The 15,455-nt window shown below is 40.9% G+C and overlaps 1 protein-coding gene across 2 annotated transcripts in view; it reads left to right on the plus strand.

Moving 5' to 3' along the window:
• HAL (histidine ammonia-lyase) overlaps window positions 1-15,455 on the plus strand; it is a 51,056-nt gene that overhangs the window by 15,775 nt on the left and 19,826 nt on the right. For both annotated transcript variants that reach the window (XM_040344106.1, XM_040344107.1), the window contains 8 exons: window positions 2,993-3,030; window positions 3,152-3,277; window positions 4,982-5,121; window positions 7,265-7,312; window positions 9,166-9,313; window positions 11,279-11,374; window positions 12,840-12,898; window positions 13,398-13,478. In XM_040344106.1, coding sequence (XP_040200040.1) covers window positions 2,993-3,030; window positions 3,152-3,277; window positions 4,982-5,121; window positions 7,265-7,312; window positions 9,166-9,313; window positions 11,279-11,374; window positions 12,840-12,898; window positions 13,398-13,478 — 736 coding nt within the window. The remainder of the gene's footprint in view (window positions 1-2,992; window positions 3,031-3,151; window positions 3,278-4,981; window positions 5,122-7,264; window positions 7,313-9,165; window positions 9,314-11,278; window positions 11,375-12,839; window positions 12,899-13,397; window positions 13,479-15,455) is intronic.

Raw genomic sequence — 15,455 nt, forward strand, 5'->3', positions numbered from 1 at the left:
CGGTGTAAATTTGCTGTCCCCTCAAAATAACTCAACACACAGCCATTGATGTCTAAACCACTGGCAACAAAAGTGAGTACACCCCTAAGTGAAAATGTCCAAATTGGGCCCAAAGTGTCTATTTTTTGGGTGGGCTCCATTTTTTTCCAGCACTACCTTAACCTTCTTGGGCATTGAGTTCACCAGACCTTCACAGGTTGCCACTGGAGTCCTTTTCCACTCCTCCATGACAACATCACTGAGTTGGTGGATGTTGGAGACCTTGCGCTCCTCCACCTTGCATTTGACGATGCTCCACAGATGCTCAATATGGTTTAGGTCTGGTGACATGCCTGGTCTTGGCAATCTTATAGCCTAGGCCATCTTTATGTAGAGCAACAATTCTTTTTCTCAGATCCTCAGAGTTCTTTGCCATGAGGTGCCATGTTAAAGTTTCAGTGACCAGTATGAGAGAGTAATGCCCTGTACACACGATCGGTTCATCCGATGAAAACGGTCTGATGGATTTTTTTCATCAGATATCCGATGAAGCTGACTTTCATCAGTCTTGCCTACACACCATTAGTTAAAAAAACTATTGTGTCAGAACGCGGTGACGTAAAACACGACGTGCTGAGAAAAAAAGTTCAATGCTTTCGAGAATGCGTCGACTTGATTCTGAGCATGCGTGGATTTTTAACCGATGGACGTGCCCACAGACGATCGTTTTTTTTCTATCGTTTTTTTAAACATCAGATAATTTTAAAACAAGTTCCTAGTTTTTTCACCAACGGATAAAAACCGATGGGGCCCACACACGATTGGTTTGTCTGATGAAAACGGTCCATCAGACCGTTTTCATCAGACGAACCGATCGTGTGTATGCGGCATAAGAGCGTTAACACTAAATTTAACACACCTGCTCCCATTCACACCTGAGAACTTGTAACACTAACAAGTCACATGACACCGGGGAGGGAAAATGGCTAATTGGGCCCAATTTGGACTTTTCAACTTAGGGGTGTAATCACGTTTGTTGCCAGCGGTTTAGACAATAATAGCTGTGTGTTTTAAGTTTGAGGAAATTGACACTGTTATACAAGCTGTACTACACTCACTACTTTACATTGTAGCAAAGTGTAATTTCTTCAGTGTTGCCACATGAAAAGGTATAATAAAATATTTACAAAAACATGTTTACAGAACGTGCGCACATGGAGGCAATCCCACCAAATATGGAGCATGTTTCCTTTAGCGGTATGACATTGCCAACATTTATCTGGTATATAGTGGTTGGAGTCATGTAGGACAGAGGGACATCTATACCATATAGATACCAATTTTGTGGCTAGTGATATTTTAGGGGGAATTCAGCAAAGCTTTTGATACAGTTTCCACATAATGATCTAATGCAAACGTTGTACAAGCTAGGAGTCTAGGCCTTAACCCTTGGGTTGGGTATGGATATGCAGTTGGCTCAAGGATAGATACCAGAGTGTTGGTGTAAATGGGGTTCAGTCAAAACAGAGATCAGTTACTAGTGGTGTACCACAAGGCTCTGTACTAGGTCCTGTTCTATTTGATGTCTTTGTAAACAATGTAGCTAAAGGTTTGGTGTGTAAGGTATATCTTTTTGCTGATACAAAGATGTTTGAATTGGGTTAATATCCCTGGAAGTAACTGTAAGGCCCCATACTCACGAGCAAACATGTCTGCTGAAACTGGCCCGCAGGCCAGTTTCAGCAGACATGTTTGCTCGTGTGTGGGCGCGAGCGGGCCGAATTCCAGCAAACATTTGCCCGCCGGGCCTTTTCCCAGCAGACAAATATTCCTGGACTTGTTTTAAAACAGCCCGCTGGAATTCAGCCCGCTCGGACATGTACGGTCGTCAGTACAGACCTACCGTACATGTCCAGCCGCCCGCCGTGCCTCGCATGCGTCGAATGACTTCGACGCATGCGTGGAAGCATTTTAAAGGCGGGCCGCCCACGTCGCCGCGTCATTGTCGCGGCGACACCGCGTCATCGACGCGGCGACACCGCGGACACGCCCCGCGTATTGTTTACGCGCGGACTTCTGTACGATGGTGTGTACAACCATCGTACAGAAGCCCTCTGGCAGACATGTATGGTGAAAACGGTCCGACGGACCGCTTTCACCATACATGTTTGTCCGTGTGTACCCGGCCTAAAATGAAATATTTGGCATTGCTGGAAGATTGGTTAGAGCAGTGGAAACTGCTGTTTAATGTTTTTAAATGTAAAATGAAATGAGTAATGAAAAATGATCCACCAAATCCAATTTATAAACTTGAAAAAAAAAAAAAAAAATTCTAATAGTAAAGAAAAGCACTGCCCATTCCCTTGTTGACTTTCTATGTTCTGGAATTCTATTTAGGTCTGTATCTCTTAGGGGGAAGGGGTCGTTCCTCCTCTGAGCTGTGTGTATAATGTAATCTTCTGCTATTGGGGTCTATTCACAGAATGAATGAATGAATGAATGAAAACTTATATAGCGCAACACATGGAAAAAAAATCGGTATACATACACTTTTTTTTTTTTTTTTTTAAAGCCGCTCCGACCCGATTCCACAAAGAGCTGTCAGTCACGGCTTTGCTGTGGAGGTGGGTGCAGAGGACATGTCCGACAACGGAAGCCCCATAGTAAGTCTATGGGTGATGTCACTCCCCATTCATTTCACAGCCATTGTCGGCTGTGTCCTCTGTATAGCTTCCGCCGCTGGAGATCGGGTCGTATTGGCTTCAAAAAATGTATGTATACTGATAGTTATTCTTTACAAGGCTAGATAGGTTAGTGTTCATGCATGTCTAAAGATGCAGGGATTTTAGTTTTAGGGTGGACTTCTACTATAAGCCTTTATGTATTGGTGTTCTTTAATTGTCCTTTTTAGATCGGTGTGTTTTTGTGTATATAAGTTTTCTATAACAGCCAGAACAGTTTCAACAACTGGAGACCATGGTATACATGCATTTTTCTTTTTTCTCTGATTTAGGGATCTTCAAGTCAATCTTGTGCGATCCCATTCTGCAGGTGACTGTCTTGTCTATTAAAATTACTTGTCTAAAAATATTAAAGTGTGTGTGTGTGTGTGTGTGTGTGTTTGTTTGGTTTTTCTTGTACCTGAAAGTAAAGTTGTTTTGCGTTATGACAGGTGTTGGAAAGCCTCTAAGTCCAGATCGTACCCGCATGCTTTTGGCTTTAAGGATCAATGTCTTGGCCAAAGGGTATAGTGGCATTTCACTTGAAACTCTACAACAAGCTATAGAAGCTTTTAATGGTAAGTCTGAAATATCCTTATCCTGTTTATTTTTAAAAAATCTCATTAATTTTAAATAAGGTAAAGGACACCATTGCAGTGGTTGGAATGGAGAGGTATCTGTTCTTTGAGTTCAGGTTAGGAGGTCCATGCCAGGACAGAAATATGAGAGCTGTTTTTGCTGACTTGTTTTTCAAGGTGCAGGTTCCAGGCCTGCAATTCTTACACCATACAACCTAAAAAGTCACTGCACAAGCATATACATCTATATTATTGGAATACCAGGTAGGAACATTTGTATTCATCAGCCAGGAAGCAGCGCATGGGACGTACTTGGATATTCCAACATGACAATGGTCCAAAACACAAGGCCAAGTCGACCTGCCATTGGCTACAGCAGAATAAAGTAAAGGTTCTGGAGTGGCCATCTCAGTCTCCTGACCTCAATATCATTGAGCCACTCTGGGGAGATCTCAAATGTACAGTTCATGCAAGACGCCCCCCCCCCCCCCCCCCCCCACGAATTTACAGGAATTGGAGGCTTAATTTCAAGAGGAATGGGCAGCTTTACCATCTGAGAAGATAAAGAGCCTCATCCACAAATACCAGAAAAGACTTCAAGCTGTCATTGATCCTAAAGGGGGCAATACACGGTATCAGGAGTTGGGGAATGTAGACTTTTGATCAGGGTCACTTTTATTTTTATTTTTTCAAATATATAATTTTTATTAGTGCCCAACATGGGCCAAAGCATTACAAACAAATACAGAAGGACATTCAAGGAATAATAACAACATATATTAGAAATGGGGAGAAAAAAAGGGGGGGTACATCATCAAACTTAGCATCAGAAGGTAGAGGCAAGGTCGGGGTCCAGCCCAGCTGCCAAAACAACAGGCCTGTAATATATCCGCCGGCTAGAACCCCTTAATTAACATCTCAGGGCCGTAGGCCTCCTCCTCCAAACAATCTCGATAAAGACCCCTAGGCCCCACTCACCCTCCACCCCCCCCCCACCCAAACCGGGCCCGCCCCAAGGGCGATTGATCAGGGTCATTTGGGTAGTTTCTGTTGTAATTATGATTTAAAAAGAGTAAACACAGTTGATAATAAATTACTTCAGCCAAACATTAACCATGAATTAAAAAAGTTTTTGTGTTATTCATATTCTCTGAAAAATTGGCCAAGAAATCATAAATTCTGCCAGGGTATGTAAACTTATGAGCACAACTGTATATTACAATTAATAGGGATTGATTTGCTAAAACTGGAGAGTGCAAAATCTGGTGCAGCTGTGCATGGTAGCCAACATGCTCCTAACTTCAGCTTGTCAGTTAAGTTGGACAAAAAAAAACCTGGAAGGGGATTGGTTTCTTTGCAGAGCTGCACCAGATTTTGCACTCTCCAGTTTTAGTAAATCAACCCCATAGTGTCTGTAATTCTAAAATCCATTTTCCGTGTAGTCAATAATATTGATTAAATAGTCTAAGTAAGAAAGCAAGATGTGATATCGGTATAGATGGAGCTTTGGGTATATGACTGTAGGTTTATACTAAAATGCATATCAAAGTAAAGTTAATTGAGAATTTTGGTGGTAATGTGCATCTTGTGGTAACTGTCCCATTCATAGTGTGTTGTGTTTATTAAAATATTTTAGCCATGACCCATAGGTTAACTGATTTCAGTAGATGTTTTGTTGGCTAAATGCTTCCTTCTGTTTTTCAGCTTGTTGCTTGCCCTACATTCCAGAGAAGGGAACCGTTGGAGCTAGTGGAGACCTTGCCCCCCTTTCACATCTTGCTTTGGGCTTAATAGGAGAAGGCAAGATGTGGTCACCAAAGAGCGGCTGGGCTGATGCTAAATATGTAAGACTTCGCAACTGCTCCTGATATATTTGCAACTTGATTCTTCTTTTATCAATTCTGCAAGGCTTCTGGGGTATTGTAGTACAGAGAGTGAACCGTTTTTTTAGTTTGTGTGTTTTTTTTTCCATGTTGTTTACATTTTTGTTTTACATTTTGGGAGCCAAGAAAATCAGTTTTTCCACCCCAACTCCGTTTTTAAAAGCGTACCTCGCCCCCCCCCCACCCCGTCAATACTGCTCCCCATCACAGCTTGGAGGTTCTAATGTCTCCGGTGGCCAGGCTGATACTTGCCTTTTCTGGGTACCAGAAGTCATACAGAAGCTAATTAGCTGAGTCCTCCTACAGTGAAAGCAATTAATTCACTGTCTTTGCATGACAATTTTTTTAGGTTGTAGGAGTGCTAGTACCAGGGTTGTCCTTGAGATAGAGCTACAGTTAGGAAAAATTTAGGAATATCGGTAAGCTTGAGTTAATTGGGTTCTGTTTAGGATTTTTTGACTACTAGAAGATGCTTATAGACCAGTGCCCAGTACATCAGGCTAAGAAGCAGCAGCCCCCAAGCCTCAAAATTCACAAACTCTGAGACCCTTTATACTTGGGACCTAATGTGATGCACTTTTTTGTTTACACAGACAGGTTTTGCATTCCCAAACTAATGAACGGGAATGCATAACCTGCTTGAAGCAGGTCAAATTTATCTCAGAAGTAAAAAAAAAATCCAAAAAAAGCCTGATCCCCCTACGCTACTATGTGTGAAATAATATCTATTATATAACGAATTAAATGTGTGAGGCCGCGTACACACGATCGGTCAAAACCGATGAAAACGGACTGAAGGACCGTTTCATCGGTCCAAACCGATCGTGTGTGGGCCTCATCGGTCAGTTATCCTTCGGTCCAAAAAAAAGAGAACTTGCTTTAAAATTGAACCGATGTACGCCTAACCGATAGGTCAAAACCGATCGTTATTATGCAAAAGCATTGGTCAAAAAGCCGCGCATGCTCAGAATGAAGTCGACGCATGCTTGGAAGCATTGAACTTAGTTTTTTTTCAGCACGTCGTGTGTTTTACGTCACCGCGTTCTGACACAATCGTTTTTTTAACCGATGGTGTGTAGGCAGGTTTGACCATCAGTCAGCTTCATCGGTTAACCGATGAAATGGTCCTTCAGTCCGTTTTCATCGGTTTTGACCGATCGTGTGTACGTGGCCTGAGGGTTTGCTGCTGAACACCCCAAAATGTTCCTAAAAAGTGAAAAATTATTACTAGTGACGGTATAGCGCTCCACTAATTTGGGCATAAACATGGGAAAATTTTTTTCTCAATACTCTGTGAATCCTCTATTATAGAGAACAACTCAGTATGAGAAGATGAAAATAAACAGGGAAAGCAATTCAACAATGCCACTTTAAACAAAAAAACATAATGGTGATAAACAAATGCAATAAGCCACCACTGTGATATTCGTGTCTATAAGTGAAGAATATCTTGCGTATCAGCTGGTATCATATGTGGCATGAAAAAATACAGTCCAAAGGATCAAAGGGAATACGTAGGTACTGTGCTAGCATGCAAACGCCTTCAGTGTCCCGCCACCTTCATATGCGCTCCCTCCCCTCTGGACCTAACACAGGTCACCATGCGCCTTCCCCTTTAAGGGGTATATAAATCCTCTTGTGGATGGCTATATCCTCTATTGGTGACCTATAAAAAATACTTTTAGGTTAATATGACAAGATTTTGTTGCGCCTTCTCTTAGGTAGGAAAGATAGTACACTGATGCTTCTTTCTTTCTTCTTCTTTCTTGTTCCCAGAGTTCATCAAACTTCAGTACCCTATATTTTCCATAGGTGACACTTTAAAAGCTTTTGATGATAGAATTATTGCTTTCAAGCGTGCGAGGCAATATGTTGCATGTGTAGTGCAATCAATGTTTTCGTGTAGGCACTACTGATGCATACATTTTACATTCATACATGTGGGCATGGGGGCTTCAAAACCTTTTTGGGGGGAATAGTAAGTGCTATATTTATTTTAATCTGTTTTTCATTACATGGGGGACAAAGTTCCCTATGTGATTATTATTTGGTGACTGGAGTGTTTGTGAACATTTGTATAAACAGAGTATGTCTTTAAATGCAGGTTCTTGAGGCACATGGACTAAGACCAGTTTCACTGAAACCTAAAGAGGTAATTGTTTACACGTACATAATTTTAGCTTTCATAGTTTTTTCTCCATATGTTTTTTTTTATTGCAAATTGATATTGTATGCACATGGGGCTATTATATTATGCTTATAATATGCGGAGCTTTTCGTGATGTTTCAAGCTGCCCCATATTCATAGTGACCTAATAGTTTAGAGATCTAGATCTTGTGTTTGCTTCTCACAGAAAAGCAACCATACACCCTGAGAGTGAAAGAGCTGCATGTATGGGTACCTCTATAACAGTGATGGCCCATTTGACTTTTCAAGGACCCCCTAACACAGGGGTACTCAAACTATGGTCCTCCAGTTGTTCATGAACTACAATTCCCATCATGCCTAGTCAAGTCTGTGAATGTCAGAGTTTTACAATGCCTCATGGGACTTGTAGTTCCCAAACAGCTGGAGGGCCGTAGTTTGAAGATCCCTGCCCTTATAGTTCCTTTTTCCTTAACTATCAGGTAGGCATAGAGATGCAATAAATAGTATAGTATCCCTTAAAGGGGAGTTCAACTTTTTTTTACCTGTCAGTCTAACACGCCTTGTATAGACCATGTCACATCATAGGAATATTTTCCTGCTCATATCACATTGCCTCCTTTCTAGCTGAAAAACTGCAGGATATGGTTGATCAGGAAAGAAGCAACTCCTTGCTGGTTTGGCCCCATAGGAGCAGTTCTCCTTAAGAGTATATAATTGGATTGGCCTTTGGTTCAATAATACAAAATTTCACTCACCTAAATACTTGACTAATAGGAGTAAAGCCCTGTACACACGGCCGGGATTCTCGTCGGGGGGGACATAGTTTTTCCTGACGAGATTCCTGGCAAGATTTTTTTGCCGGCCGAGTGTACACACGTACGATTCAAAAGAATCGCTGTTCTTTTGAATGGCACGAACGCGGTGACATCATCGACTACGACAAGCACGCGCTCGTCACATTCAATGCCGTTGCCGCCATCTTGCTTCACCCTACCTATGCTTTGGAAGCTACCGTGCATGCGTCAGTCATTTCGAGCATGCGCATGTTTCCATGGAGAGAGGTAAGTATACACACGCTCGGGTTTTGTTGGCAGGAAAACACTGCCGAGAATCATGACGAGAAAATAGAGAGCAGGTTCTCTATTTTTCTCGTGTAGATTCTGGTCAGTTTTCTCAACGGGAAGCCTCAAAGCCTCATACACATGCATTGTTTACTTGGCAAGAAAGCTCTGCCAGCAGTTTTCTTGCTGTTTCTGGCCGAGAAAACTGTGTGTGTGTGTATGTACGAGACCTAAGCCTGAATATTGCTGATCTGATGGGAAGCTAGGAAAAAAAAGAGTCTGCTCATGGGAAGGTTACCTTGGCTATAATTGCTGACCTCTCTCTAAAATTGCTAATTCCTTGTTGGTAAAGTGAGAACATCAATATATTTTTCTTGGGTCAATAACTCAGGAATTTAAGCCAGACGATGACACAAAGGAACTAGTATTTACAGGAGATAGTCAGCAATAGTAGGCCTTCACATTTTCCACATCAAGCATCCTTTGAGAAACCTTAAAATTATCCTTTGGGGGAGTTAAGGGGTACAATTTTAAGAATTTCTGCTATAATAAGATTTACAGTAATCCATGACTAATTCTTGAGTGTTTTTATAATTTTTAAATTGCAACCTGTGTATACATATCTAGGTGACATAGTCAATTTATTTTTAGGATCTAAATTGTGAGACTGGTTCATTTCAAACTATTGGTGTTCTTTCTGTTTTTGTTATAGCTTGTTTTACAAGGAGAAATGCCTATCAATTAATGTCTTCCTTAGCCTTTTTTTTTATCTGCTGTTTTGCTTAATGCTTGCAGGGTTTAGCTCTTATTAATGGGACGCAGATGATCACATCTCTGGGGTGTGAGGCCGTGGAGAGAGCCAATGCAATTGCCAAGCAAGCAGATATTGTTGCTGCTCTAACATTGGAGGTCTTGAAAGGAACCACAAAAGCCTTTGACACTGGTAAATCATGTGTGACAAAAAAAGTTAAACTACTATATTCTCCTAAAGTTTTTATAATGCAGTTTGGACTCCAACAATCTGGTGATGGAGGACAGTAATACTTATTTTGAAACCTTGTTTCTGTCAGCTGCTCAACAGATTATACACACATACACCAGTATTCACCAATATATAGCATATATGTATAAAAAGGTTAAAATACTAGAACAAAGAAAACCCATTAATTTTGGTAGAACATTGTTTAGACGGCGCATAGATGGATGCAGTGCCTTGATGAAATTTTTCAATACCCTTTTGAAATATTCCAAATTTTGTCATGTTACAACAAAAAACAAACTGTAAATGCATTTTAGTGGGATTTTATGTGATGAACCAACAGAAAGTGACACATTATTGTGAAGTGGAAGGAAAATGATAAATGGTTTACAAATAAATATCTGAAAAGTATGGTGAGCATTTTGTATTCAGCCCCCTTTAACTGATATTCCTAAATAAAATCTAGTGGAACCAATTGCCTTCAGAAGTCGCCTAATTAGTAAATGGAGCCCACCTGTGTAATTTAAGCTCAGTATAAATACAGCTGTTCTGTCAAGCCCTCAGAGGTTTGTTAGAGAACTTTTGTGAACAAACAGCATCATTGAGGCAAAGGAACACACCGACCGATAAGGGATAAAGTTGTGGAGAAGTTTAAAGCGGGGTAAGAAGAAAAAAAAAATATCCCAATCTTCGACCATCTCATGGAGCACTGTTCAATCCATCATCCAAAAATAGAGAAAGATACGGGGCAATCTTAGACATTGACCCTAAACATACAGCCAGAGCTACAATAGAATGGTTAAGCATATTCATGTGTTAGAAGGGCCCAGTCAAAGTCCAGACCTAAATCCAATTGAGAATTTAAGTTTTGGTTGTAGCATGACAAAATGAACATTTCAAGGAATATGAATACTTTTTTCAAGGCACTGTAGATGGATAGGATGTAACCTGTGTCCTCCACTCGCTCTATCCCAGTGGCGGTCCCTGTTCCCTGTGAGTGTTGGGACGCACGGGGACGCAGCCCTGCACAAAATTCAGAAACTCATAACACAAAAATTACACTGTAATCTTACAGATTACAATATTGTATCAAGTTATTTCACATCTCTTTTGTCCCTAATGCTTTGTCCAGTGACCTACATGCAATATATATATATATATGATATAAAATATATAATCACTGTTCTTTCTGCCTGGAAACATAAGAATGTCCATAGCAACCAAAAAGTGTCCCTTTTATACATCAAAATTTGTTTTAGACTAGCTAGAAAACCGTTATAATAAATTTAGAATCACTTGCAGAATTGAGCGATACTGATTTAGTGGGGATATTTGTTATCAAACACTGAAAGTAATGACCGCTACAATTTTGCAACTGAGAACATTTCTGTGTTTTTTTTTTTTTTTATTACATTATTGAATACATTTTATTATTTATTATAATTTTATCATACCTGGGATGTCTACTAGACCCCTTGTTTGGACAGATTTAAGTGAGCTATTCCTAAGAATTACAGGCCTACAATATAAAACGCCATATTTCCATGTGAAACAATGTACCGCTTTGAGCATCGGAAATCTGACATAATCATACCGCCAGGTAGGTTAAGGTCATTGTAGAAAACAAATTCACAAAAATATTTGCTACAGTAAATTCCAAACAACCTAAAAGAGAACTGTATTTATTTAGATATTAATGTGGATGGGATTAGGTAATCGGTCTGAATGTTTTCTGTTTAAAACATTGATTTAAATACAATAGACTCTGTAGTAGCCAGAGACCATATTCACTGGACTGCTTTGGCAGGGAACTAGGGATTTTCTCTTTTTCATTGCAAGAAATATATTTTTTTGTTGTCTAAAATAAATTGATTTGGTAATGATGAAAATTGTAAAGCATTAAGTAAAGTGTAATTTATTTTGTTGTAGATATCCATGCACTACGACCTCATCCTGGACAAGTGGAGGTGGCCTTTCGATTTAGATCACTTCTGGATTCTGATCATCATCCATCAGAGATTGCTGGTAATCTTCTATGTTCCTCTTTATGCAGTATCCCTCCTATAATCATTTTTATAAAGAAATTTTGTGCTATGTGAACTAGTCAAATTCTGTTTTCTAGTATTCAAAAGTAATCTGGAACATACTGTATAGACAATTCCAAATGTTTTCTGGAAAACCATTTTTAGCAGATGTTTTTGAGAAATGTAACCATAACAAATGATTTATAAAAGACAATATGAAAAGTCCTCAATAAGAGTCCTTAAAAATATTGCAGCGGCGCTTTGCCAAAAACAAGATTTCATATATTGTTCATATGAGGGAACTGGTAGTGAGACCAGGTTGAATAGTGATTTGTGTTATATTGATCTTAAGCCAAACACCTTCCACCAGAAAAGCTTCACAGCGTGAGGGGGTTTCCCCTTTGGGGATGCACTCACCACAAATTGGGGTAAAAATCACCTTTAATCAACCTCTGATCATCCACCATTTTCAATTGAACCTTTACCACGTTTACAGAAATGATAGAGCAATGTCAGATAGTCCAGCAGAGTAGAGTGTACAGATGAATAGAAGACATTTACCACTAGTCCAGTTCCATTTGGTCAGAGCTCCAGCAAACAAAAAGATGGCAAGCTCAGATGAGCACGCGCTAGACAATTTACACTGCTAATGTTTGAAGTTGAAACAACTTATCACCTTTTTAAATTGAGATGTTAAACGTCTTATACTATATGATCATTCACTTATGATCATTACGATAACCAATATTTGATTATTCATTTAATTTTCTGAAAAATAGTTCATGTATGAACATTGAGGCCCCGTTCACACCTATGCGAAATGGTTGCGGCTTAAACCGCATCCAATTCGCATAACATTATAAAATACATTGATTTTTATGAGTCTGGTTCACATATGTGCAATGCATTAGCACTGCGCATTGCCCAAAAAAGTGTGCATTTTCTAGGCATTGAGGTGCGGCTCAGGTGCAAATTCAGGCGCATTATCTTCTGTGGGCACGCATCTGATTTACAGATGTGTTCAGTTCTCAACAGGATTTCTCTCCTTCTTCTCCTCGATACACTTCCTCCCCCTCCCCCTCCTCTCTATCAGGTCACCAAATTTGCAGCTAAAACGGAGATGATCTGCTGAACAGCTCTCTTATCTTTTTGCAGAGATAAGAGAGCTGGAATTTGCACCGCACAAGTGTGAATCCAGCCTAAAGTTTGTTTTATTTTTGTTATTTGTATCAAAAAAGATGGCTGATGAATTCATAAGAGTGCTTATCCAGAGCAATTTACTACCAGAATATGGTCATTGACTCACTGTCATAAAATAATAGATGTAATCTTGATATAATGTGAATATTCTTTTACTGGAAAAGTAGATAGCAATTTTAAATCTCAGTATTGACATGCAGAGGTTGTGGACTTATGGTTTGTTTTTGTGTTCTCCTTCCCTCTTCTTCCTTTTTTTTTTCTTTCAGAGAGTCACAGGTTTTGTGACCAAGTCCAAGATGCATACACACTGCGTTGCTGCCCACAGGTATGCATTCTAATGTGCAAATGTTACTTTCTTGTTACACCAACTAGATTCTGGAAATTGTATTTGTGACAAAGAAAAAGCTTCTCTTCATCTTGCATGAATAAAATTCACTTTTACCTGCTGTGTTAAGCTGGATGTGTAGAGGGTTATCAAACCTTTTGGATTTTTTATTTTATTTATTTTTCTGTGTCCCCCCTGGGAAGATTTGCGCACTCTATTGTCACCGGGACTGAAAGTGAGGGAGCATACAACATTTTGAGTTGTCACTGGGACAGGAGAAATCTTTTAATGGGGACAATTCTTGCAGTAGCAACTGGCTAAAGGGGATTTTTTTTTTCACTTTTGAAGAGATTTCTTCTTACTTCCTTATATGCCTATGAAGTGAAGGGGGAAATCTCCCCAGTGGGATATACAGCTAAAAATGGTTTTAACCCTTTGGTAACGAGATGCAATTTGTATTTTTTTCATGACTGACTGCCTGATTAATATGTGTCCCTAGGTACATGGTGTGGTGAATGATACCATTGATTTTGTGAAGAACATCATTGCAACTGAAATTAACAGCGCGACTGACAACCCTGTATCCTCTGACATAATCTGAAGTATATTATAACTACTCCGTAGCATTTCCGAAATATGTTTATTTTTCCTGTTCAACTTAACTGGTGTACTTATACAAGACTGCAGCTTCTTATAGCATGATTCATGATGTGACATGATATAAACCAAGAATACCTGAATATTTGACATTGATAAAGTAGGGATAACCCAGCCTCATGTAGTTGTACCTAATGCAGCAGTAGCAAATTGACTGACATTAAATGATGCATGTCCATGTCTAGTGACCTAGAAATTGGACAGGGTCTCCATGTTCTGTTTCAGTTGATCACACTTCTGTGTTTTATTACCAGTTTTAGAAATCAGCCCCTGGAATTCATATAGACTGGTGCAGGCAGATTTTGCAGAAGTGTCTCTTGCATTCTAAAAAATAGGGATGAACGTGCCAAATTCATATACCTGTCTAGAACTTTGTACTTGAATTTGGCTCATGCTGCGCCACTTTTAGACTGCATGCAAGGGCACTTATGAAAAATCTGTCTGAGACCGTTTTTCAAGAGAGTTGGTCTTAATTGGCTCCACTTTTACATTTGGTGCATTCACAGTGGCACATTTTAGAACTAAAAGGGAAGAAAGCGCCAAACTGGCATAGTGTAGCACAATTTCTTAAGTAAAATACATGTAAAACAAATGGAACACACAAGCTGGTGAGGGGGAAAGAGGATAACAGTGGATTGTAATGAGCCAGGCTGATGGAGGTGTGGTTAAGCGTCCGAAACGCGTCCCAATTGTCTCACACAGCAGTCTCACACAGCAGTGATTTCTGGATATACAATCACAGTCACACAGGGCAGCCTGACGCCTGACTCCATGTTCATCTTGCTCCCCACCACAGCCGGATTTCTTCTCCACCAAGGACTACCACCCAGCTCATTACAATCCACTGCGGTCTATCTTTCTATCTCTCTGCTACGCTATGCTGGTTTGGCACTTTCCTTCCTATTTTACAGTTTGTGGATTACGAACCCGCAAATGAAAGCAGCCTTGCCAGCACCACAGTGTTGGCCATTTTCTACCAACTGACATTTTTTATTCCTATACTTCTGGGAGTAAATATCTTTCAATACTTCTTTCCCTGGATCGTCTTTCAGGACAGCCACCTTAGAGAGATCCCGGCTCCTCCCCTCTCAGGAAACCGCCTTCAATCAGAGATTTAAGTCTCATCCTCCCACTGGCCCTTCAGTTATGGTGTTTCCTCCGGTGGGGAGACACCGCTGTGGAACCAGGAGCCGATGGCTGGGGAAGCTGAGGCTTTATTGGGCAATTTTTAGAAGATTGAGTTCTTCTGCCTAAAAAGTTTACATTTTTATTTTTGAATTTGGCGCTCAGGCCGGCTAGTGAGTCGTCACCTGCAGCGCCGCATGTGCGTCCCAGCGTCTCTTTGGGGAGAAGAGTAAGCTGGGAGGTCCGTCGTTTTCTCTGCCTAGGGTGGCGCTGTCGGCTGCCTCAGTTCCCCCCTGCTTTGCAGCCAGCTTGGAGCTCGCTGGTCCGGAGGATGGGCGAGGTCAGTTCCGGTTGGGGGCGGGACAGCCACACGAGGCCGCGTCTTCCGGTTCCGGACACGGCCTAGGAAAGCGGACCACGCACGCTGGCTGGTGCAGTCTCTCCAGTCTGAGGTGTCAGCTAAGGAGACAACGGACCACCGCTCCGCTGAGCAGCAATGTCGGAGACAGAGGTCTCGAGGACAGCTCCATCCGAGGAAAGCGCCAGCCAGCCGCAGGTAAGTGAACCCTGGGGTGGTGTTCACCTGCCTATACCCTGTTAGCTCCACGGGTGTTTTTCCCTTCCTGGTGGTCGGTGGGGATAGGAGTTTCTGGGACCCTGGTGGTGGTTGGTCCTGGGGGGCACTCCTGGTGATCCCTGTGTTTATTGCTGGTGGGCCCCAACTAATGTGCTGCTGTCTTTTGTTTGCTTCTCTTTTTCAGAAAGCCTCAAGCAA

This window comes from Rana temporaria, chromosome 3 (assembly GCF_905171775.1).
Source record: "Rana temporaria chromosome 3, aRanTem1.1, whole genome shotgun sequence".
Classification (NCBI taxonomy): Eukaryota; Metazoa; Chordata; class Amphibia; order Anura; family Ranidae; genus Rana; species Rana temporaria.